Below are 26,257 nucleotides of genomic sequence, written 5' to 3' on the forward strand. Positions count from 1 at the left end.
TGATGGAATGGAATTAGCTAGCATTTAAAAACTACAATTGTATACAGCACAGATGGAATGAATGTTATGTTTATCCTGTGCTTTCTTCAAATGTAGATTATACTCTTTACCTATCTGATTTCATTTCAGAGCTAAGAGAAGGAATATTTATTAATATGTTCAAAATGAGCTGGTTTTAACAGCTGCCTCAGGAAGAAAAGTTCATTGATTTTATAATCCTAAGAATAAAGACTTCATTACCTAACACTCTCCTAAACACCTGCTGGGTGTAAAATGATGCCCTACCTCTATTGAAATGAAGCTGCTGCTTATTTTGTAGAAGGTATAAAACTTTGAAAACTAAGACAGATCCATAGAGTTTGGGATATTTTAGAACCAGTACTTCAGTTTATCTTCCTATCATTGGTCTTCCAGTTGCTGGAGAAAATAATAGAGCCTTCTTATGAATACTAAACTCCCTAGTACCAGTGGATTTCAAGGATTTCCTGGCCCTTCCTCATCTCAGGGGAAAATAATTTTGCAGTCTCCTTACTAGTTCCTGGTCAGACTGACAGGACAAAACCATTTTAGTCTATCTTATGGACTACAGTAATGCAACTCTGAATAGTTAAGTGATTGCTGTAGTAAATTATTTGCTACTCTTCTCATTGAGATGTAAGGTCTAACTCTTCTTCCCTGCCCTTGAATTTGGGCTGGCTTAGTGATTTGTTTGACTAAAAGTATTTGGGAGAATTGATGCTCTGAGACTTTTGAGCCTAGATCATAAGAAGCCTTTCAGTTTTTACACACAACCCAAGGGACACTTGCTGTTGGAGCCCTGAGCTGACATAGAAGTCCAACTATCCTGAGGCCACCATCCTATAAAGATATGCTGAAGATACGCTAAGCCAGCGTATAGGGGTTGTAGCCCATAGACTTCTGAGCCCTCCCAGCTGATAACATGCAACAGAGATGAATTGTCCCCACTCATGTGAGTCTAAATTCCTGACCTAAAAATTCATGAGATTTAATGATGATAATGATGATGGTGATGATGATGATGAAGATAATAATAATGATAAACTGTTGTTTTAAACTGGTGTGGATAACTGGAACACCTGCGAAACTCTAACTCAGGGCTTTTGACTCCAGTGCCTGTGCTCAATTTCCTCCCTGTAACTGTCAGCTGCCCATGTACCTGTGATATTGTATTAAACTTATGATTTATAGGAATTTCAGGAATAAAACGAATGAGTTATATTTCTCTCATAAGAAAACAAAGCTAGAACCAATTTAAAATAACTCTGCCATCATGCTTCATTTTTCTTCATATCTCCTAATCCAAAATGGCATTATGTTATATATCTATTCATTTATCTGATTTCTTTCTGTCCCAGGATATAAACTCTATGAGGACTTTATTTTGCTCTTTGTAGCTTCAACAGCACCTATACTAGCATCCGGCATGATTAGGCACTCACAGTGTATTTGTTGAATAAATGAATGAATTAATGAAAAATGATTCTCAGAGAAAATAAAGCATAAATATCACTATATCTGTTTAGAGTAGTATTCTTCTGGGAAAATATGAAAACCAGAATATTACAAAGGTAATAAAGCAAACATCTGATAACCTAAAACCCCAGCGTAGCAAATATTAAGATGATACATGTTCACATCATAGTTTTTTTCTTAAATAAATAAAATATTAGAGTTGGAGGTTGAATTTGTATATATTTTTCTATTTCCCTCTTCATTGTCCTAAAGTCAACACTGTTATATATTTGACTTGTATATTATTATGCTTTTACTACATATAATTTTATCTACAAATAAAATATCTACTTGGCTCTGCCTTCAAAATATATCTCCAATCCCTTTTCACCTGCTCTTGCTACTTCCCTAGTGCATCCCCGATCTTTTCTCAGAATTACTACAACATCTTCCTAACCGTTCTCTGCTTACTGTCTCACAGCATCAGTGCAACACTACTCCATCTCTTCTTCACCCAGCAGCCAGATTGATCCTTCAAAAACAAACATTGGATCACGTATCCTCCCCTCTCCTCACTCTTCCATGGTCTCCATCGTACCTGAAATATAACACTAATCCTTGTCATGTTCAAGGCCCTATTTCATCAAATGCTGCAGTGCCAGCCCTCCTGTTCCTGCCGTGCTCCAGGCACTCCTGGTGCACTGGCCTCTTTGCTGTTTAGGGAGTACACCCAGCACATTTTCTCCTCTGGACCTTTGCGTTTCCTCATTCTTTCCCTTGGCTTATCCTCCCACCGTCTTGTCACATGTGAGTTGCTTACAACCTGCATTTGTTTTTTGTTCAAAAGTCACCTCCCAATGGGGATGGGCAGTACCAACTGATTAATAGTTGAACTACCTTCATGAACCCATACCAAGGTTTATTTTTTTTCTGCAAAACTTACCGCTACCTGGTAGAATTTGCATACATTTGTATGTATGCATGCATGTAGGATGCATTTATCTGTTTGCTGTCTATTCCCTCGTTAGATTATAAACTTTGTAAGGTCAGGGACCTTCTATTATTCTATTGTTTTGGGGCCTAGAACAATGACCGACATAAAGTAGGTGCCCCCAAAATATGTGTTGAATGAAAAAATATAGGAATCTAGTGTTTTCCTTTTAAAACTGTACATAACCTTTATCATACTGCATGCGTCTTGTGGCAATTTGCTTTTCTCATGTCAAAGTACGTCCATATTGAGATTGATCTATAACTGCCCAATGGGTTTCCCTTACCTGCTGCCTAGACAGAACTGATTTATGAAGACAGGGGAATTGCAATGGAGAAAGAGTAATTCACTCAGAGCTGCCTGTGTGCGAGACCGGAGTTTTATTATTGCTCAAATCAGTTTCCCCATTTGGGGATCAGAGTTTTTAAACATAATTTGGTAGGTAGGGGCTTGGGAAGTGGGGAGTGCTGATTGGTCGGGTTGGAGATTGAATCATAGGGGGCCGAAGTTAGGTTTTCATAATGTCTTCTGTTCCTGGGTGTGATGGCAGAACTGGTTGGGCCAGATTATCAGTCTGAGTGGTGTCAGCTGATTCATCCAGTGCAGGGTCAGCAAAACATCTCAAACACTGATCTTAGGTTTTACATTAGTGATGTTACCCCCAGGAGCAATTTGGGGAGGTTCAGACTCTTGGAGCCAGAGGCTGCATGACTCCTAAATTGTGATTTCAAATCTTGTAGCTAATTTGTTAGTCCTGCAAAGGCAGTTTGGACCCCAGGCAAGAAGTGGGTCTTTTGGGAAAGGGCTGTTATCAATTTTGTTTCAGAGTCAAACCACGGACTGAATTCCTTCCGAAACCTAGTTCCGTCTGTGCCCAGGAATGAATAAAGACAGCTTAAGGGTTAGAAGCAAGGTAGAGTCAATTAGGTCTGATTTCTTTCACTGTTATAATATTCTGTGTTATAATTTTGCAAAGGCGGTTTCAGATTGAGCTCTTTATCTATATATCTAATCTATCTAGTCCAGTTATTTTAACTGTGGCTCATTATCCCACACAGTTTATTGATCCATTTCACTATTGCTAGATTGTAGTTACTTACAGTTTTTCACTTTTCTAAGCAATGCTGAAAGGAACATTCTTTTAAAGATAGTTACCTTCTTTGTTTTTTCCTTGTAGATGTATAACAGAATAAGCATTTGGTTTCTTTCACTTAACAGTTAAATTCATGATAACAGTGATTGCATTTAAATTATTTTTTGCTTTGATGATTGGTCTACCAGCAAATGTTCCCATAAAAATCTAAAAGTCATTTTAGGAGGGGAAACATAATATCACATTTTTTTAAAAGAACAAGTTTGATATTATGTTTATCCTTTAAATCTCACACTTTTCTGATAAAATACCCTAATTGTGAATATTTTCTCCTAAAAAAACTAGAAAGTAATGTTACCCATGATTAAATTATTTGTTCTGGTGTTATATGCATGCATGTTTGCGTGAGCATGTATAGCAGTAAGATCATTTGAATTACTGTGGCCCCAGTGGTAATAGGCAACACTGCTCTTCCACTAAATCATAGAGAAAACTTTCAGAGAGTTTTGCATTTTGTTTGTCAAAGTTTAAGAAAAAGCTAATTTTGTGGCAGAATTGTAAGCTTTATTAAACTGAACAGATGAAGAGAAAGAAATGAAACTATTGAAAAACTCGTTAAGGGTTGTAATTCTAGAGTATAGTACGGACAGTTTCCAAAAGAATAGGAGCTTTTATGTGCTCCGAAGCAGCATACTTTATGGGTGATGTCATGTGTTTTGACTCTGAAGCTATGAATGTCACTAAAACAGATAAGAAAAAAATTACTTTTCCAGGGGTGATAATTTTTCCTTGCTCGTAGTCAAATTATTCTGAGAGACAAAGAAGCTGAGTTCACTTAATTTATAATTTGTAACAGTTTAGACAGAGGTTAATCTAAACTTTACTTCTACATTTAGCTGTGCTAAGAAAAATTAAAAATTAGCTAATGTTAAAGTTGAATGGATTCAGAAAATACAATCCATTAATTCAGCAATTCTGTAATTAGTGCCTGCTAGGAATCAGTTGCTATTCCTGATGCTGGGCATACAATTATGAATAAAATCATTGAGGTCTCTACTTCCTTTGAGCTTACTGTTAGTGGAGGAGAGAGATAATAATAAACAGGTTTCAATGAGAGAGCATCCCATGGTGAGATGACTGTTGCTATGAAGCATATAACACAGGGCGGCATGACTGAAGGTGAATGGGTAGGGGTGGGGAGGAACTGCCTTAGCTGTGGTGGCAGGTGTCACCTCTAAGGAGGTAACAGTTGAGATAAGAGCTGAATGAGGGATCACTGTGCAGACATCCGGTGACAGACTCTGCAGTCCAAGGAACAGCAAGTGAACAGTGCTGATTATGGGAACATGTTTGCTGTGTTGGAGGAAGACAAAGGCCAGTGTGGCTGAGGAAGTGAGGGAGGGAATGGTCGGTGAGGTTGGCATGACAGGAAGGGGGCCGTGGAGACTTGATAAGGAGTTTCCTAAAGCCGATTTCGAAGAGCTCTCCTTGGCAGCAACACCTTACTTGCCGACCTTATTGCTCTTGACAGAGTCTCTACTTGAACATAGAAAACAACAAAATTACCTTTGAATCTGGGCTTGTCAGTCATTCAGTCAGGTCTTCTCCCTAATCACCCTCAATTGTGAGGATCTGTGATGCTATGAAAGGCAAGTGCCTGTTCCAATACTAATCAGTACATCTGTTTAATCACTTAAAAATTTAAAGCCTGCGTTATTCATATGCTCATGTGACTTTATAAGCACATCGGGGACTTGTGAATATGAATTTATGTCCCATGTAAAGAACCAGTACACTCTCTCTACATGATGGGACGGGGTGACCGTCAAACTGTGGAAAGTGGGTACATTTTGACATGAAATAAGAGTGATACTATTTCACTATAGTTTTCCTTTACTATCTGGTGTTTTGGAACATTCCTTCTTCACCACCATAGCATGTGGCCCTATCAAAGCCCCTCTATCTTCTCAAGGCTCAGCAGTCTCAGGTATAGTAACCATTCTTTGTGTGACATATTTCATCACCCTTCAGTGCTCTGATCACTCACTACTTTATTGAATGTGGTTGGTCATACAAATATGACCAAAAGTGATCTAAGCAATCAAAAGTGGGTCAGATGGATGAAGAGTAAAGTAGAGCTTTACATTCTGGATGCTACATCCATTTTCACTATTTAAGGTCGCCCTAGCTTTTTTGAAATCCACTTCACATTTTTTTTTTCCTCTCCAAGGAGAAATTTAAAATAATCATGTCTTTTAGCCTAAAAACAAAACCAGATACTGTTTATAAGCTTTTCTTCATAAAAAAATTAGAGCTAGTAATTATTGAAATTGATAATAGCATAAGCCATAGCTACCATTTCATGACTCCTGTTTATGTGCCATACAGTCACCTAGACCCTTGCATATGTCATTTCTGGTTGGCACGAGGCTTCTATCAAGTATTTATTATTATTCTCAGTCTACATATAAAACTGGAATTGAGAAGTTATGTAATCTTATTCAAATTTTCACTACTGGTAATTAGCATATCCAGGTTTCAAACAAGATTTGTTTGGCTCAACAGCCCAAAGTTGTAATCATCTCACTCTCTAGCCCCTTTTAAAATCAAAATAGCCACTACTGTACTGTATCCCAAGAGCTTAATGAATATGAGCTCAATTACTCCTCACCACAGCCTAATAAAAATGAGTGTTTTGTGCCTATTAAAAAAAAATGAAGATGAGAAGTTTTCTTCAGGACCTTACAATTTCAAGTGACAGAAAACCTAAGTTGTAATGGTTTAATGGTTCATATAAAGTCTAGTGGTGGGGCTGGCTTCAGTCATGCCTAAGCCTAAAGGAGATAATCTCCCTCTCTTCATCTCTTTACCGTGTGTTTCTCTCTGTCAGCTACCTTCACACATAGCCTTCCCTGCAGAAGTAGCAGAATAGCTTCCAGCACCTACAGGCTCACATCCTCTCTGGTAACCTTAGAAGACCAGCCGTGCCTCTCTCCCCATAGTTCCTACAGTTTCTGGAATTGAGTGTCATTTTCCTTGATTGGCTTGACCTGAAATACATGCTCCCCCTGGGGCAGGAAGGTCAGCTTAATGCAACTCAAACCCCATAAGAAGAGAAGTGGTACATTGTACCTTACCCAAAAAGAAAGTGGGGTGACTATTGGCTGAGCAAAACAAACAAACAAAAAAATCTTTCTATGTGCCTCCAATACAATAGCAGTAAGTGGCATAGTCAGCATTCAGATCCAGATTTATAAGCCTCCAAAATACTTTCTCTTACCCTTTGTGCTGTCTTTTATCTCCATATAATTGTCTTTTAAAATTCATTGTGAGACTATTTGTCAAGCTCTTGTACTTCTGTTAAAAAATTATTAAGGAAGTGATGTTCAAAAGCATCAGCATACTTGTGGTTAATCTCTTTTAAAATAGCAAGTCTATCAATGTACAGGTGAATACTCTTTCTAGAAGCTAGAAACTCTGAACTTTAGGTAAGAAAATGTAATGACTTCATGTCTAATTTCATAGATATCTTTGCATTAAGCAAAATGTCCCTCTTCATATCTCCAAAATAAAGGATATTTAGCATAGAATGGAATTTTTCTTACCTTATAAGACTGCACTATTTTCTGCCTTTTACACCAATGCAACTGGCCTTTATCAACAACTCACAATCTTTATTTCATTATCTTTGACCTCCGATTTAGAGGACAGTACTCTCCCCTTGGGAGAAATTAGGAAGTATATAAGCAGGAAGAAATCATGTAAACAATGGAAAGAGTACACTATTAGGAACCAAGAAACCAGGATCATGATCCCAATTTGACGTTGGCTCCCTGTGAATAAGGGATGTCAAATGGGTTCTAAATTTCTGAGATCATCTCCAACAACCCTCTTATATAATCTCCTTAATGGCTGTTTTCATGCTGAGTGCAATAGAGTTTTTCATATTAGCCAATAAAGGAAAACTCATTCACTTAGTCAAAACGAATTGAGAATCTATGACAAGATACTGTGGTAGATACAGTGAAGCTGCAAGATGCCTCCTCCTGGGAATTTGTTGTCATCCCCTAAAATGCATTATCTAATATGTGCATGACACTGTGCTAGAAGCTGGGACTGTAGAGATGTAAAGAAAACTACTTGGGGGCTTATACACTAGCTGGAGAGATGTAAGCAAAAAGAAAGATAAACACACAAGGCAGCATATATGATGTGTGATGTGCCATGTGAACAGGACAAACAACCACTTTAGACGTTCAGCTTCTAATGTCCAGTGCAGATCTTTAGGGACTGTTCACACATACCTTGTAATATGTGTGGATCTCATTGTGTCCATGGGTATCAGCATAGAGGTAAATGTAGGAGATCAAGGTAGGGACACAAGGACTAGATTGTCAACCAATTATATTCAAATCCAGAGTCATCTAAATAAAGAAAGAGATTGGGAAGCCCACCACAAACCAGAGAAATGGTTATATCTACCTATGTTATAATGTCCAAAACAGGAGTCACTAGTTTGTATTGACATATACTGTAAATGGAAAACACACCCTGAATTTCCCAGATTTAATATGAAAAAAATGCAAAATATCTCAATCATTTCTATACTGGGTTGAAATGATAATATTTTGAATATACTGGACTGAATAAAACATAATTAAAGTTACTTATTTTTTAATGTGGCTTCCAGAACATTTAAAATTACGTATATGGCTTATATGATATGGCTATTGGATGGCACTGGGTTTCCTGCTTTGGAACTGTGCAAATCATTTAACTGCTCTGATATTCACTTTTATCATCTGTAAAATGGGGATGAAAGTAGTGCTGTTCTCACAGATTTGTTCTTATCGTTAAATCAAATGATACTTAATAAGTACTTACCAGTGCCCAACTTACAGTTTGGATTCAATAAATGAGAGCAATATGTTTATGATACAGACATAGCATGTTGGTGCAGGACGATATATCTTGTCCAATAAGTGTGGAATTAGATTAACACTACTCTGGTTCCCATAATTTACTAGCCTTATGACCTTGGGCCAGTTACTTAACCTCTAAGTACCTCAGCCCCCACCTGCATATGAATTGGGTTTATTAAGAGATGCATCCCCATTGCTGTTCTTGGGATAATTAAATGAGATAATCCATGAAAGGTGCTTAGAACCCTCCTGGAGCAAAATAATGGAAAATTATAGTTGTATTGTTGTTACTGCAATTGTTCATATTCAGAAGATATTTGCTTCTTTAAAAATTGTATTTCTATTTGTGTTTGTTATTGCTATGGACTGAATTTCTGCGTCTCTTTAAAATTCATATGTTGCAACCTTAATCCCAAATGAGATGACATTTGGAGTTCGGGGCCTTTGAGAGGCAATAAGGATTAGATTAGAGCAAGAGAGTAAAGCCCCGGTGATGGGATTAGTGCCCTTACAAGGAATTGAAGAGACCAGAGCTTTCTTGCTACCATGTGAGGACATAGCAAGAAGGTATCTCTCTGGAAACAAGGAAGAGAGTCCTCGCCAAAAACCTGACCACACTGTCACACTCTGATCCCAGATTTGTAGCCTCCAGAACCGTGAGAAAAATAAAGTTTGTTTTTTAACCCACCTAGTCTATCATAGTTTGTTAGAGCAGCCCAAAATAAAACAACTGTTTTAGTTTAACATTCTTTTTAATTTAGTTCAATTTGTGTTTTTCCTGATATTTGCTTTCCTTTTTTTCTGATATTTTGTTTTAAATTCGGAGGTTCTAAACCACTATGTGTTATGAATTCCCATGTAGCTAAAGGCATGTGCTGGCTTTTAAAAGTCACTGCCCACCCCACCTCAATCACCTTCTTATTTGACATACAAACATTGTGGATTTTATCTTGCCCTGCTACCTGCTAGGAGATGGAGCAAAGCATTTGTTTTCTTACTACTGAATCCTTAATACTTAGCAACATGCCACCAAGTATTCACCAAAGTGTTCAATAAATTCGTTGAATGAATGAGAAACCCGATATAAATACTTACTTGAAGAATAATAATGAAATCAAGTTTTTTAAATCATTGACTAGATTCTGGATAGCTGAAGTTGCTGGATAAATGAGGTTTTACTGTGGCTGATATTTGGAGGCATGAAGAAAATTTCACTTAATTGACCTTTTATTTCATCTTCAACTAAATGGAAAAAAGTCTGCTCCATATCATAGAGAGAACTGAGTGCTCCTCAGTGGTGGGACTGCATTGGTAATTTTCAAGGTAGACAGCAGTTTTAGAAACTCTAGGATGTTATCTAGATAATTGTAGTCTTATAATTTATTAATTTATTCCCACACCTACACCCTACCCCCAAAAGCTATGGTCTAATAGGCTCTGCTTTGAAGAAAAGAGTGCAATATTTTCTGGACAGTTGTGCTCAGCGCTGCCATATGGACGACTGCACAATTTGTCCTCAATCCTAATGTCACAGGACAATCGGCTCAATCTCTAATGAAAATGTGATGTTTTTTCTGTATATACAGAAAAGTACTGCTGATTTCAGTAGTAGAGAAATTATATGGTATATTATTACATGGTAAACTATTTGGTATGTAGTTAAAGAATAAAAAAAGATACTTCCATTCCTTTCTAGTTCTGAGTGATAGAATAATTTCCAACTCATCAAAATTTGATTGTTAATGCTTACTATAGCCCTAGGCATGCATCTAAAACATATCAAGCCACTGTTGAATAGATTATTAGCCACAGTTTCCACTCTCATTTTTTCTCTTCAGGAAGGCATAGGATTTGGTTTGTAATTATTATATCCTTAGATATAGAAAATTGAAAAATAATATTTAAGAGATTATTCAGCAGTTGGGATTTTTAAATAATAATTAGCTTTAGTCTTTGAAAACATACTGGAATATAAAACATCACCAAATTAAAATTAAAATACCTGTATAGCATGTTAACCTAGATGGTAGGAGTGTTTTATCACCAATGTGTATTCCCAGGTTAAATGTATAAAAATAATTGGTACTTCCCCATTCTTACCATATTCCCAGTATTAGTATTAGCCATTGCTTAATGTTTAATAGCTGAGCTTGGATTTATAAACTTCTGTTTAAAAATAAAATAAAATTAAAAAATAAACTTCTGTTTAAAATTTTCATTGTTTTTTAAAAAGATAGTATCATCTGCTAGGATTTTTATGGTTTTGTGTTTTACATTTAAGTCTTTAATCCATCTTGGGTTAATTTTTGTAAAAGGTGAAGGAAGGGGTCCAGTTTCAGTTTTCTGCATATGGCTAGCCAGTTTTCCCAGCACTGTTCACTGAATAGATCCTTTCCCCATTGCTTGTTTTTGTCAGGTTTGTCAAAGATCAGATGGTTGTAGATGTATGGTATTATTATTTCTGAGGTTTCTGTTCAGGTCCATTGGTCTATATGTGTGTTTTGATACCAGTACCATGCTATTTTGGTTAGTGTAGCCTTGTAGTATAGTTTGAAGTCAGGTGGCATGATGCCTCCAGCTTTGCTCTTTTTGCTTAGGATTTTCTTGGCTATATGGGGTTCTTTGATTCCATATGAAATTTAAAATAGTTTTTTCTAATTCTGTGAAGAATGTCAATGGTAGTTTAATGGGAATAGTACTGAATCTCTAAATTACTTTGGGCAGTATGGCCATTTTCACGACATTGATTTTTCCTATCCATGAGAATGGAGTGTTTTTCCATTTGTTTGGGTCCTCTCTTACTTCCTTGAGAACTGGTTTGTAGTTCTCCTTAAAGAGGTCCTTCACATCCCTTGCTAGCTGTATTCCTAGGTATTTTATTCTCTTTGCAGCGATTGTGAATGGGAGTTCATTCATGATTTGGCTCTCTGCCTGCCAGTTGTTGGTGTAAAGGAATGCTTGTGATTTTCGCAAATTGATTTTGTATCCTGAGACTTTGCTGAAGTTGCTTATCAGTTCAAGAAGTTTTTGGGCTGAGATTATGGGGTTTTCAAAATATAAAGTCATGTCGTCTGCAAACAGCAACAACTTGACTTCCTCTCTTCCTATCTGAATAGCCTTTATTTCTTTCTCTTGCCTGATTGCCCTGGCCAAAACTTCCAATACTATGTTGAATAGGAGTGGTGAGAGAGGGCATCCTTGTGTACTGGTTTTCAAAGGGAATGCTCCCAGCTGTTGCCCATTCAATATGATATTGGCTGTGTGTTTGTCATAAGTAGCTCTTATTATTTTGAGATATGTTCCATAAATACCTAGTTTCTTGAGAATTTTTACCATGAAGTGGTGTTGAATTTTATCGAAGCCCTTTTCTGCATCTATTGAGATAATCATGTGATTTTGTCTTTGGTTCTGTTTATGTGATGGATTACGTTTATTGATTTGCATATGTTGAACCAGCCTTGCATCCCAGGGATGAAGCCAATACTTGATCGTGGTGGGTAAGTTTTTTGATGTGCTGCTGGATTCAGTTTGCCAGTATTTTACTGATAATTTTCACATCGATATTCATCAGGGATAATGGCCTGAAATTTTCTTTTTTTCTTGTGTCTCTTCCCAGTTTTGGTGTCAGGATGGTACTGGCTTCATGAAATGAGTTAGGGGAGAGTCCCTCCTTTACAATTGTTTGGAATAGTTTCAGAAGGAATGGTACCAGCTCCTCTTTGTACCTCTGGTAGAATTCAGCTGTGAATCCGTCTGGTCCTGGGCTTTTTTTTTGTCGGTAGGCTATTAATTACTACCTCAATTGCATAGCTTATTACTGATCTATGCAGGGATTCGACTTCTTCCTGGTTTAGTCTTGGTAGGGTGTATGTATCCAGGAATTTATCCATTTCTTATAAATTTTCTAGTTTATTTGCATAGAAGTGTTTATAGTATTCTCTGATGGTAATTTGTATTTCTGTGGTGTCAGTTGTGATATCCCCTTTATCATTTTTTTATTGTGTCTATTTGATTCTTCTCCTCTTCCTTCTTAGTCTAGCTATCGGTCTATCTATTTTGTTAATTTTTCAAAAAAAAAACACCTCCTGCATTAAGATTTTTTGGAGGGTTTTTCATGTCTCTATCTTCTTCAATTCTTTTCTGATCTTAGTTATTTCTTGTCTTCTGCTAGCTTTTGGATTAGTTTCCTTTTTCCTCTCTAGCTCTTTTATGTGTGACTTTAGGGCAGTGATTTGAGATCATTTTAGCTTTCTGATGTGGGCATTTGGTGCTATAAATTTCCCTCTTAACACTGCTTTAGCTGTGTCCCAGAGATTCTGGTACGTTGTATCTTTGTTCTCATTGGTTTCAAAGAACTTCATTTCTGCCTTAATTTCATTATTTACTTAGAAGTCATTCAGGAACATGTTGTTCAATTTCCATGAAATTTTGTGGTTTTGAGTGAGTTTCTTAATCCTGAGTTCTAATTTCATGGCACTGTTGTATTGAGAGACTGTTTATTATAATTTCAGTTTTTTTTTTGCATTTTGCTGAGGATCTTTTTACTTCCAACTATGAGGTTGATTTTAGAATAAGTGCCATGTGGTGCTGAGAGCAATGTATATTCTGTTGATTTTGGGTAGAGAGTTCTGTAGATGTCTACTAAGTCTACTTGATCCAGAGCTGAATTCAAGTTCTGAATATCCTTGTTAATTTTCTGTCTCATTGATCTGACTAATACTGACAGTGGGGTGTTAAAGACTCCTACTACTATTGTGTGGGAGTCTAAGTCTCTTTGTAGGTCTCTAAGAACTTGTTTTATAAATCTGGGTGTTCCTGTATTGGGTGCATATATATTTAGAATAATTAGCTTTTCTTGTTGAATTGTTCCCTTTACCATTTTATAATGCCCTTCTTTGTCTTTTTTGATCTTTGTTGGTTTAAAGTCTGTTTTATAAGAGACTAGGATTGCAACCCCTGCTTTTTTCTTTGCTTTCCAAGGCAATTCCATTCAGGACATAGGCATGGGCAAAGACTTCATGACAAAAATGCCAAAAGCAATTGCAACAAAAGCCAAAATTGACAAATGGGGTCTCATTAAGCTAAAGAGCTTCTGCACAGCAAAAGAAACTATCATCAGAGTTCATAGGCAACCTACAGAATGGGAGAAAATTTTTGAAATCTAGCCATCTGACAAAGGTCTGATATCCAAAATTTACAAGGAACTTAAACATATTTACAAGAAAAAAACAAACAACCCCATCAAAACTGGGCAAAGAATACGAACAGACACTTCTCAAAAGAAGACATTTACATGGTCAACAAATGTATGAAAAAAAGCTCAATATGACGGATTATCAGAGAAATGCAAATCAAAACCACAATGAGATACCATCTCATGCCAGTCAGAATTGATTATTAAAAATCCAGAAACAATAGATTCTGATGAGGCTGTGGAGAAATAGGAATGCTTTTACACTGTTGTTGGTGGGAATGTAAATTAGTTCAACCATTGTGGAAGACAGTATGGCAATTCCTCAAGGATCTAGAACCAGAAATAACATTTGTTCCAGCTATCCTATTACTCGGTATATACCCAAAGGAATATAAATCATTCTACTATAAAGATTCATGCACACATATGTTTATTGCAGCACTATTTACAATATCAAAGACATGGAACCAATCCAAATGTCCATCGATGATAGACTGGATAAAGAAAATGTGGTACATATACACCATGAAATACTATGCAGCCACAAAAAGGAATGAGATCATGTCCTTTGCAGGGACATGGATGAAGCTGGAAGCCATCATCCTCAGCAAACTAACACAGGAACAGCAAACCAAACACCACATGTTCTCATTCATAAGTGGGAGTTAAACAATGAGAACACATGGACACAGGGAGGGGAACAACACCCACCAGGGCTTGTTGGGGGTGGGGGGTGAGGGGCGGGAACTTAGAGGACGAGTCAATAGGTGCAGCAAACCACCATGGCACATGTATACCTATGTAACAAACCTGCACATTCTGCACAAGTATCCCATTTTTTTAAGAAGATATATTAAAAAGGATAGTATCATCTGAAAAATTAAGTTACAAAATTCTTGTAGAAAATGTATATGTACACACACACACACACACACATACCCCATATATATATACACCACACAGATATTAGCATTATGATAATTTAATATAAATCAAAGTATTTAAGAACAAATATGAATAGTTTAGATATGACCTTGGGCAATAGGCATTAGGAATTCAAGGAGAGTTCTTCTTCTAGTGTTTCTAAATCCTATGTCTAATGAGTCTACCAACAGAGCCATTTATTTACAGGGAATTAAATGGAAACTGCTAAAGCACTCTTGATAATCTCCACCTGCTGTCCTATTATTAAAGAGCCTTGGAGTACACTGAAGTAGACAAACACACTCATCTTACCTATTTTATTTCTAGTATAACCTCATGGACTAGTGATACGTTTGCAGTCATTTAAGAGGCTTTATGTAGCATGAAATACCAAAGAAGAGTGAAATCTGAATCATTATAAAACAAACCACAATATAGAAGTGAAAAGTACCATGGGTCTTAACAGCTTTATTGTAAGAGTCCATTCAAACATTAGCATTTTCACAGTGCCAGGTGAATCCATCTGCAGGATACTGAATCCTGCTGTCTGTTGCCCACAGTTTGAGAACTGCTCATTATTAACTGGGTCATGACTCAGGACAGCACCCCAGATGCACCACTTCCAGCTTGTGCTAAAAGACGACTAGCCTCATTACCATGACTGTCTCCTATGCACCCTCTCACTTACTTACCAAGTCATCATTTTTACCATCATTTCCATCCATGTCCATCATCTGTTGCCTATTTTAGACGTTATTTATTTTTAAGTATACTCTAGATGTCCACTTAATCAGATTCTACGTGAATATAAATGTTAGGGGCAGAAATGAAAGGACATTCATACTAATTAATTCACAGCTTAGCACTATTCATACTGCGAGGCTTTAGAAAGAATTTCTAGGCATGGCAAATCGTATCTTCCTACTCCTCTTAAAGTGCAAGAAAAATGCAGCTCCTCCTGGAGAACAGTGGCAAAAATGAAATGTTTGTGGAGCCAGGCTATGTCCTTCCTTAAAAACAAGTTGACTTTAATTTCGCCTGGGTTGGACATGCTGATTAACAGAAACAGTAACAAGACCAGGGCCTTACAATGTTTTTCAGACCCTACTATCTGCAGAGGGAAGCAAGAAGAGCCCTTTCTTACTAGGCTATCAAATAGAGATTGGCTTTGTGAAAGTTTTCTTTTCCAGTCCAGGCGGATGAATGAGAGTGAAAAATATGAGGGTGATGAGAAGTGGTTTGTCTCCCCATCCCTGATACCCTCTAGAAATCTGCAAGGTGGACACTTGTGTTCAAATGTGGTTCATTAACAAATAAACTTGTAGTCTGAGAACATTGCTGTAACTCATTTCTACTTTTCTTTACAGGTTAAGGTGTGGAAATACCCTGGGGCTATCCTGTTTCATGACTTCTCTGAATCCACAGGGAACTTCTCCACTTAGAAATCAAATTTTTGAGGCCAGGTGCGGTGGCTCACGCCTGTAATCCCAGCACTTTGGGAGGCTGAGGCGAGCAGATCACAAGGTCAGGAGTTCGAGACCAGCCTGACCAACATGGTGAAACCCTGTCATTACTAAAAATGCAAAAATTAGCCAGGCGTGGTGGTGTGTGCCTATAATCCCAACTACTCAGGAGATTGAGGCAAGAGAATTGCTTGCACCTGGGAGGCAGAGGTTGCAACAAGCTGAGATAGCACCACTGTACTCCAGGCTGGGCAACAGAGCAAGACTCCATCTCCAAAAATAAATAAATAAATAATCAAATTTTTGGCCAGCCACAGTGGCTCATGCCTGCTATTACAGCTCTTTGGAAGGTTGAAGTGGGAGGATTGCTTAAGGCCAGGAGTTCGAGACCAGCCTGGGCAACACAGCAGGACCTCATCTTTACTGAAAAATACAAAAAGTAGCCAGGCATGGTGGTATGTGTCTGTACTCTCAGCTACTCTGGAGGCTGAAACAGGAAGATCACTTGAGAGGTTGAGTCTGCAGTGAGCCAAGATGGTGCCACTGAACTCCAATCTTGGCAACAGAGCAAGGCCTTGTCTCAAAAACCAAACCAAAACAGAAAAAACAAAGAAAGGAAAACGAATTTTTGTGATGATCTCTGGTGGAAGAAAACTTAACAAGCTTTTATCCCACCCTCAACATATTCCTTAAAAGATACATAGTTTATTCTTTCTAGTAGTTGTATTTGTTATAATGCTGTGTAATTTATAGCTGAAGACCATGTTTACAAATTTTGTGTAACATCATACACATCTCTTATTTCTAAAATAAATTAAAAGTCAAACGTTACTTTGAGGGCATCTTAAATTTTTGAGGGTATTAATTTGACTTTTGGTAACTGAGGCTAATCTCTATTAGAATGCTTCACAAGAAATCATTAATCTACTTTATCTGGTTTTTCTTTTAATATAAAGGGAAAATGGTCTGATGATATAAAAAGATCTGAAAGCAATGTATGAAGGGGAGGGAAGTATGGTAAAGTGCTGAAGAAGTCAGTGTCTGGGTTCTTACAGGACAAAATTCAAAGCTCATCTCTGCCACTTACTAGTTGTGTAACCTTGCGCAAGTTCCTCAACCTTGGTAATTTTCTATTGTTTATTCTGTTCGATGGAAATACGAATAGCACCTCCCTTAGAGTCCACTGTGAGATTAACGAAGTCACGCATTTAAATCACTTACCATAATGCCTGGCACATTGTAAGAACACAATGAATTACAGTGATAGCAGTGTCAATATCAATATTCTTGTGTTCCTTGGTTAAAAGTCTGATAAGGGCACTATCTCTAAATCGCTTCTGTGTTTTCCTTGTAGCATACAAAGAAAAATACACTTCCAGAAGATCTTTCTCACATACATATCTGAAGAGTCATCGTATTTAATACCCCCCTTCGTTGTACACACCGAACGGCATATTCTTTGGGTGATAACAGCTTGCTATGTGGGATTTGGGTCTCTTTTTGCCTTAGATGTTGGTCTGATACTAGCCCCACCCCCCAACAGCCGGGCTCCTGGCGGAGGTAGTGGGTGGAGCTAGCGAGACATCTAGTACGGGGCTCACAGGTAACAGAACTCCGATCAGATCTCCCCCGGCTCCCACACAGATATAAGGTTGCTTGCCTGCCTGCACAGAAATGACGAAGGAGAAAAACAGCCCAGGGTAGGTGGGATCTATCAGCCTCCATCTGTTGTTACTTCCTGTGTTATGAAGAAAATGTTTCCTGGTTCCATTATAAAATAGCTCTCTGATTTCTGTGCAAGTGAGAAATCAAATCTTTGTGTTTATGGGACCAAACAGATGGATTTCTGTTGCCATTTGGTTCCTGGCGAAGTGGGACCGTGAACAAGGCAGACTGCCAAAGACATAGGTACTAAAGAAAGGGAAAACCCTTCTGATACGTTTGCTGTGCAGTATTCATTGCATACGATCCCTTTCGAAGTCATAGTTCATCCTATTTTTAAATGCTGTTTTTCCTAATTTCAACTCGGCACCACCTATCATTTATGAACACAGTTTTATTGTTTGGTGTGAGTGGTATTAAATGGCATAGGGAGATAATCGTAATTTGTATTCTCAATTAAAATATATTAAGCACTTATATTTCAGTATGTTGTATTCAGCTTAAATATATTATTTAAAATAATCTAAAATTACTTGAAAAAAACAGAATCATGAAAAATGTTGTCTGTATTATTCTGTGAATAATAGTTGCAACCACTTAATATTTTAAACTAATAATAGCATAGGTCTAGCAACAAAAAATAATTATTGAAAATTCTTATTTTCAGTTGTTACCGGCATAGACCTCATTACAGGAATAGGCCTCATTGGCCTTGGTAGATGACCAGGCGCTCTTTTAGAAAATCAGTTAAAACAAAAGTGCAGAAATCTCCCGCCCCCAGAAGCAAACTACCTTTATTCATGAATTCTCATTTTTCCTGACTGTAAGAATGCATTTTCTTTTTCGTTATTTCTGTCAGACATAGATAACATCATTGATGTTGTTAACATCATTTAAATTTCAAGATTATATTATGCTTTTATATAATTAAAGCTATTTTGTTCTCTGGTATAAAGTTTATAGGTGGGCAGGTGAGAAAAACACAATGTTTGAAAGTTTAGTACTTAACCAGATTACTTAATTAGCACCCTCTTCTGCCTGGCTTGACATTTATAGTTGATCATGAATTTGCATCTTAGAAGCCAGAAAACAACAATTATCTGGAAACTTAATTTTAAAAATATAAATTTTGCCTGACTTATATTTTAGGGGTTGAAATTGCCTTGTTAAGAATTAACCTCCCTCAGCTGATGTTACCCCTCTGATCACTTTTGACTCTTCGTTTAATTATAAGAAAATAACTTGCAGTTCTTCTTGCCTCCCTTCCATCAATATTTAAACAAGGAAAAGCATCCATAGCTCTGAGCCAAATGCAGTTAGCTACATAGAATATGGTTTAGTCACAGAACCAACAGAGTTACCAGAAACCTTAGCAAGTTATTCCTTTAGAAGTAGTCCCAGATACAACACCACTTCTACTCAAACCAAAGTTATTGTTGAATGTAGGCTACACACTGTTCTGTATGCTTTGCCTGTATTAACGGCATCATCACGACCACTCCTGCAGAGTTTGTATTGTTATAATTCCCATTGTAACTGATAGCATACTGAGGTAAGAAAAGAGTAAGCAAATTATCCAGCTCCACGCAGCTAGTAAATGATGATGGCAGAGTCCACAGAAGCTTGGTAATAGATTTCTTAAAAATTAAAACAAATCCAATCCCAAATTACTTGTTTAAAATTCCTTTTACATTTCCTTCATTAGATATTCAAATTACAAAATATGTACATATTGATACAAATAAGAGAAAAGTCTTAATGATGCCACATTAAGAGGATTTCTTTTACTTTTTTGTTTTTTAATTTTTTTTTGCTGTCCCTTAGAATCAGTAGGGGCCACATCCCCTTTCTAATCCTACTCTCCGGGCATGGAGAGCACTTTCACACTTTTCTTCATGCTTGCCACATGTATGCTGTCTCACAGCCATGCATACTTTTAAACAAAAATAACAATATAAACATTACTCTGAAACTTGATATTTCATCAAGTCGTAAATCATAGTGCTTACTCCAGGCCAGTAGAGTTGTAGCTGAGCTTTGCATTGGTGCATAATATTTCATGTGATGAATGAACCATAATTTATTCATGCAATGATGGATGTTCAGATAAGAGAATGATCAATTCCTTGAGTGTTTTAAATAGACAACTGACAGAAAGAGTGAAATGAGCTAGGTGCTTTTACCAAAGCTAAGGTCTGATTATGAAGACGTTCCTCGTAACAGTGCAATTGCTTAGTGATTAAATGATCAAAATTATGCCTGGCTACCTCCCAAGTACACATTTCTTAAATTATTCCATATCACCTGAAAGAATGTGGTGAATCTTTTCATGTTTGTCCGTGTAATGTTTTCAGCTTAGATTCTTTGTAGCAAAGTGGAAGGAATTGGGTACATTTAATATTAAATTTTTGTTGTTGGAAGGGGAAAAAAAACACTAAATTATTGCAGTTCTAAATTATGGTTTGAAAAGGAAAAGCAAAAGCAATCAAAATACGAAGCGAGAAAAGAGAGGCAGCTCTGAAATCAACACATTGCCTAGGACATTCTCCCTAAGAGTCTGCTCTTCTTGGCTGATGCAGCAGCAGTGCACTGTACACAACAAACTGCCAGTCCCAAACTCCTTGTAGTGCCAACTAGCATTCCAAGTAAAACAGAGCAGACCTTTTAAAGCCACCTAAGTATCTCTTGAGCATAGGAGTATGAATCCTTAAATGCTCTTATATTTTCATTTTATAGAGCTCTGAAAGAGGTGTTTTTTTTAAGTTTTAGTTTTAAGGCAAAGCAAAGCTTTGACACCGATTGATAATTTGCCTGTGCACCTCAGAAAAGTAACTCCTTTCTTAAGAACAAACAGTTTGTCTAGTCATTTCCCTAACTTTTCTTGCTTCTAGAACTGAAGCAAATTTGCTAATTTGGTAGTATTCTGTAAAGCAGCAAACTGTGATATTCAGTAGTTCTCACTGCAAATTGGGAACTGAGAAAGGATATAACACATTCTTTGCACTCCTATAGAACCTATCAAGGCTAGAGATGTTGAGCCTGACTCTCTTAATAGCTCCAGTGTCTGAAACAAATATTCTAATGTCTAAATGAAGTTGTGCTCATTCCCTCAGGGTTTAGTGTAAAACAATATGCTCTTGAGGTGAGGACAAGAAAGCCATCACCTGAGTATGTGAGTTATCATGTTGATACTCTGAACATTCCATTCTAGACTACCTGGAATCAAGGGCCACATCTGAGTGTGTGATATTTGCAAACAGTTTGGCTTATTATCATTGCAATTGGAAATCTTACAAGCATATATACTGGCTGTAATATATATTTTATTTATACAGATGAATTCTGCCCATTTAGAAACAAAAAAGTTATCTGTAGAATACATTATAGTTTTCATTCTTATACATGGACCAGAATAGAGTTAAGAATATGATCTTTTAGCTTTGCCATTTTAAGCAATTTTGTATACACATAATCATTTACTTGGAAGCCAGTTCAGTTTCAATTTATATAATGATTGTTTGTAATTTAGAATAACAGGAAATTTTCTTTTTTTCTTTCAAGTATTAGTTTTGATGATGTTGAAGTATGCTGGTTGAAAACTTAATGATTTTGAAATAGCACAGAGACAGAGGTATTACGTTGCTTGATATAGTATAAAATTTTGATTGTTTTCTAGAAACATCTCTGTTGAGATTAGCAATAGAAGTTTTAAATATTGTGCATAAATTTCCAATTTGGTTCAACATACATTTCTTTAGCTTTTATTTTTTGCATGTCCCTTGACTTTTTTTAAAATAAGAATATTCAAAAATGAATAAAACATGATTCCTGCTCTCCAGAATTTTATGGGTTAGTGGGTGAGACTGAGAGTTACATGCTTAAAAACAAATATGATGTAACAGCAGGAAGGCTGCTACTGCTCAAACAGTAGGAAGTTAAAAACATGAGAACATGAGATGATTTGGGGAAAGGGAGCGTATTTGACAAAATGTCCACTGTTTGCTCAGTTTGGGGTCCCAGAGGCTAGCCAACATATTGTATGCAGGACACATGGACCATAGTCTAGCTCCTAACTCCATCTGCATTTGGTTTCTGTCTGGTAAACTCATGTGTAATTACAGACTCAGGACAAAGAAGTGGTTAATTCTTCAAGGGTAAATTAAATATGATACAAGATGGAAACCGAACACCACAAATATCCAAAAGAGAAGTATGATATTAGCTGAATTTTTTATTCCATTACATTTTCTTAAATCTGTGAAATCCATGTAAGTCTGAACTTAAAGACAGCCCTATCTTTTAATTAAGCCTATAAAAATTTCAGCAAACCAAAATGTTTGTTAAAATAACCATTAACCACATATATATCAAAATATTCATTATATATATAAAATTTCTTTAAAATATCATGCTCAGAAATAGAGTAAGTTTTAATTAACAGGAAAATTATTTCATATCTTGTTATCTTTACCAAAAAATAAAAATCACCACCAACAACATTCTGTATCTATGGATACCTTTTCTTTCTGTTACATCAAAGTGCATCATGGAATAGTTCTGAAAATAGGGCCACCCACTCTACTTGATATTGGACTTTTAAAGAAACAAAAGTTTAACTTGGTCACCAATTTACTGCTCCTGGAATTGTAGTTTATGAGAACATTTCAAATTAATTGCATCCTTAAACTAGGGTCACATTTGAAATCTCGTCGTTTGCTTTTTGTTGTTTATTTTGAAACTTGTTGAAAATTCTTTCCAGGATTGTTTCTTTGTGGAATCCAATTTAGAGTACATTTTAAGGGCCTTTTTAAATAACATGAAATGAAACATAGGCAAAGCAAAGCTTTGACACCTTTGGTGGGTCTGTCATGTATTAGGACTAAATTGAAACCTTTTAAGTGATGTAAGGCCTTTTGGATTATCTGCCCCAAATCTCTCCCACTGTTGATAGGCATCTTGTACTAAGCCATAGCCATATATTGAAAATTGTTCCAAATGTGCTCTGCTCTTTCTCACCTCTTTGTTTTTGCACAAGCTTACCTCTGCCCAGAATGCCCTTTCTTGCATTGTACAAGAATGTACAATGACTTCTTTGTACTACTTCCTCAAGTGCCTGGTCTGATGTGACTGCCCCTTGGAGATCTTTTCCATCTCCAGTGGTGCTGTACACTTTGAGCTCACCCAGTTGGTTTTACTGCACATAATCACATTGGTGTCGTCACATCACCCATGGATCTCTTTCTCTCCCTCACCTGGGAAGACTCTTCTTTGTATTCCCTGGACTTAGCATGGTGCCTTGCCCTAAGTGTTGGGCTAACCAAAGGTAAAGTATATGGACCACTTTGAAAATGACAAATATGTTTGATGATAGAATAGCTCTCAAATGCTTTAGTATATTTCCATCAATGTGAAGGCAGTTGAAATTGTCTGCTGGATTTCTTTGATCATGAACTATGAGCAGTAGGAATCATGTTGATTAAATTCTCTTTTTTCTTTCTCTGCCTGTGACCATGCCTTAATGGAGGCCCTCATTATATCTCACACAAACTGTTTCAAGACTTTTCTAACTATTCCTCCTACCACCAGTTCCTTTTCCTGCCTTCTCTTCTATATGCCACTGCTAGAGCTAACTTCCGTCAAAATGTATCTGATCACATCACTCCTGTTCTTGAACTCTCATGGTGGCATCCAATTATAATAGTCCAGGCTTTTCAGCCATAATTCAGGACCTGAGCCTGTAAGCACTGTAAGATCTGAGACATTGTCGTGTTTTGCCCACTGTTATCCCCCCAGCATCTAGCACAGTACTTGGCATAGCCTAGGTGCACAATGCACATGGGCTGAGTAGCCCATTTCATCAAATCTAAGATGGTGGTGATCAGAAAACACACCATTATTTTATGTACTGCTAAGAAAAAAAAAATCTGCCAATTAAACTAAGGCACAATACATTCTTATTCTTTGAATTTTTATTTTATTATTATTGAAAAAACATTTTTATACTTCAGGAAAAAAGATTTTATTATATGTCACTCTAATGCATAAATAAAAGGGAAACATACGAAAAAATACATTGGTTAAGGTAATTATTACAACTTTACATTTTAAGTTTGACCTTTATGAATCTCTTTCTACCTGAAAATCATTGAGATTTGTGTTTTTCCACACAGTATTCTCTATTTCATCAGGAGTATTAGAGTTGAAGCATTTCTTAGAAGAGTCATTTTAGGCAAGCAGGTTGCCTGAGCTCAGGAGTTCAAGACAAGCCTGGGCAACACGGTGAAACCCTGTCTCTACTAAAATACAAAAAATTAGCTGGGCATGGTGGCATGCACCTGTAGTCCCAGCTACTCGGGAGGCTGAGGTAGGAGAATTGCTTGAAGCCAGGAAGGGGAAGTTGCAGTGAGCCAAGATGGCGCCACTGCACTCCAGCCTGGGAGACAGAGCGAGACTCTGTCTCAAAAAAAAAAAAAAAAGAAAAAAAAAAGAAAAAAAACTATATATATAATTTAAAAAGAGTAATTTTATTTCAAGTTGCTGACACCTACTTTGCAAGTTTTGATGTCCATGTATAGGTAGTGACAACATCAAAACTGCTACCCACCCAACAGCATCTTCATTTCAGAGGTATTAAAATGTTAAAAAATTGTAACTAAAGTCCATCTCAGAACTGATGATATTAATTATCTTATCATGGAATCAATATATGGTATTTTTAGTCTGCCCCCAACATACTCTTCCAGTTTCCTCTTCCCACTACTCAATCCCTCACACTTTTACTCCAGACTATGAGATTTTGTGAACTGGGGCAGATGCTTTTTTGACTCTGTGTTGCATTCATTCCAATGTAATTGCCATCTTCAAGCCTTTTTTACTTCCCCAGATGGATGGGGGCTCTTCTGCCTTGCCACCCTCTTGGCATTTTGTGTATACTTATTTGAATACTTCTCACAATTTTTAGTATGCATGTTGAAAGATAAGAACTAACACTATAGTACTTTTGTCTGTACCCTTGCTGCTTGCACACAGCTATTATTTGATACAACGATTAAATATAGTTTGGTATATTTCCTTCCTTTTATTTGCTTATGGAGTGATTTAGAGTTCCAGAATTGTCCAGGGAGGACTTCTGATATTATTGCTTTTATATGACTTGGTGCCCTTGGTCAAGCAAGCATCATTTAACAAAGGATTTGTTATTTTGAGTTAGAATATTTAAGTTTTGTGTTGGCCAAGGCCCATGTTTTACAAAATAAACAAATAAAAAGCTCACTAACCCAATATTTTTGTGCATTTCATCAGGATTGAACAATGTATTTGATAAATGACAATTTACATCTTCACAGTTTTTACACTAAAATCATCCCAGAGACCGGAGCCTAAATAAGACAACTAAAAGCAATTATAGAACTTTCAGGAGCAAGTGTAAAGTCTCAGTTGAAATACTGTCTATTGATAAAAACATTAGCCAAGGTCAAATGCATGTCCTTTAAAACTGTCTTCTCATTTCATTACTGAGTGTTAAAATTAAGAGTCTGTGTCTGAATTCCTGATGTTAGTCATGAGTCATTCTATTTATAGATGTTAATGTAATTCTCAAAGAGATGCCAACAAAGGAACAGGTGATGACCCTCTAGAGCAGTGTTACTGAAAATATTGTCTGGTCCAATCAGTCACCTGGGATACTGGGCAGAAATGCAGCTACCCGGGGTCAGACTCATACCTTTGGACTCTTTTGACTCCCAGGATTCTGAGTAATTCTTAAAGAAAAGGAAGTTTGAAAGTTTGTATTTTTAGATTATGATCCATTGAATCTGATACCACGAAAGATATATTTAGTGTTTTCCCAATAGACGTAGATTAATACCCAAATTCCAATAGAGCTCTTGCTTCTAGACTGTACAATTCAATGCTGTTTAGTCACATAATTCAAAAACTTTAAAAAATATTTTCTATAACATTTTTATAACTAGTTTTTCACTATTAAATTCTGTAAACTTAATGACATTTCACTTCAATCTATACAGGAAGTTAATAACTTTTCCTTTGAATAGATAGAAGAAAGAAATAAAAAGAGATCATTTTGTATTGTATGCTTTCCAGCGGAAATGATCTATGATATAGAATTAAATAAAGAACTTTTTAAAACAATTCTGAGTCACTGCAAGCACTCAGAGAGACGTGAGTCATCATAGGTCACCCAGAGGATGAAGATATAGCTGGGAATAGAATGAAGGTATTGTCTTTCTGTCCCTTACCCACTTGCCTGCTTCCTCCGACAATTCAAATTCATTCATTGAGTCATATGACTGTCTCATAGTGTTGTTGTTTCCTGAATAGCTTTTTGTTAAGGATTTTCTGGGCTTCTAGTATATTCAGCAGAAGCAGAATTAACATTATTTATCTTAAAAAAGCATTGGATTATTTATGAAATAAAAACAGAACTTGAAAAAATGATCAAATAATGGATTTTGATACATCTAGCAACATTGTCTTGTTTTATTTTTATTGATAAAATAAGTATGTTGGAAATTA

The 26,257-nt window shown here is 36.6% G+C and overlaps 1 protein-coding gene across 5 annotated transcripts in view; it reads left to right on the top strand.

Moving 5' to 3' along the window:
- The window catches only part of OXR1 (oxidation resistance 1), a 489,542-nt gene that overhangs the window by 161,060 nt on the left and 302,225 nt on the right, over window positions 1-26,257 (top strand). For 2 of the 5 annotated variants that reach the window (XM_012508045.2, XM_030794886.1), the window contains exon 1: window positions 17,003-17,760. The exons of the other annotated variants lie outside the window; for them this stretch is intronic. In XM_012508045.2, coding sequence (XP_012363499.2) covers window positions 17,735-17,760 — 26 coding nt within the window. In that variant the 5' untranslated portion in view covers window positions 17,003-17,734. Of the gene's footprint in view, window positions 1-17,002; window positions 17,761-26,257 lie in introns of those variants that run through there. 5 annotated transcript variants of the gene reach the window in all.

Source organism: Nomascus leucogenys, chromosome 16 (assembly GCF_006542625.1).
Source record: "Nomascus leucogenys isolate Asia chromosome 16, Asia_NLE_v1, whole genome shotgun sequence".
Taxonomy (NCBI): Eukaryota; Metazoa; Chordata; class Mammalia; order Primates; family Hylobatidae; genus Nomascus; species Nomascus leucogenys.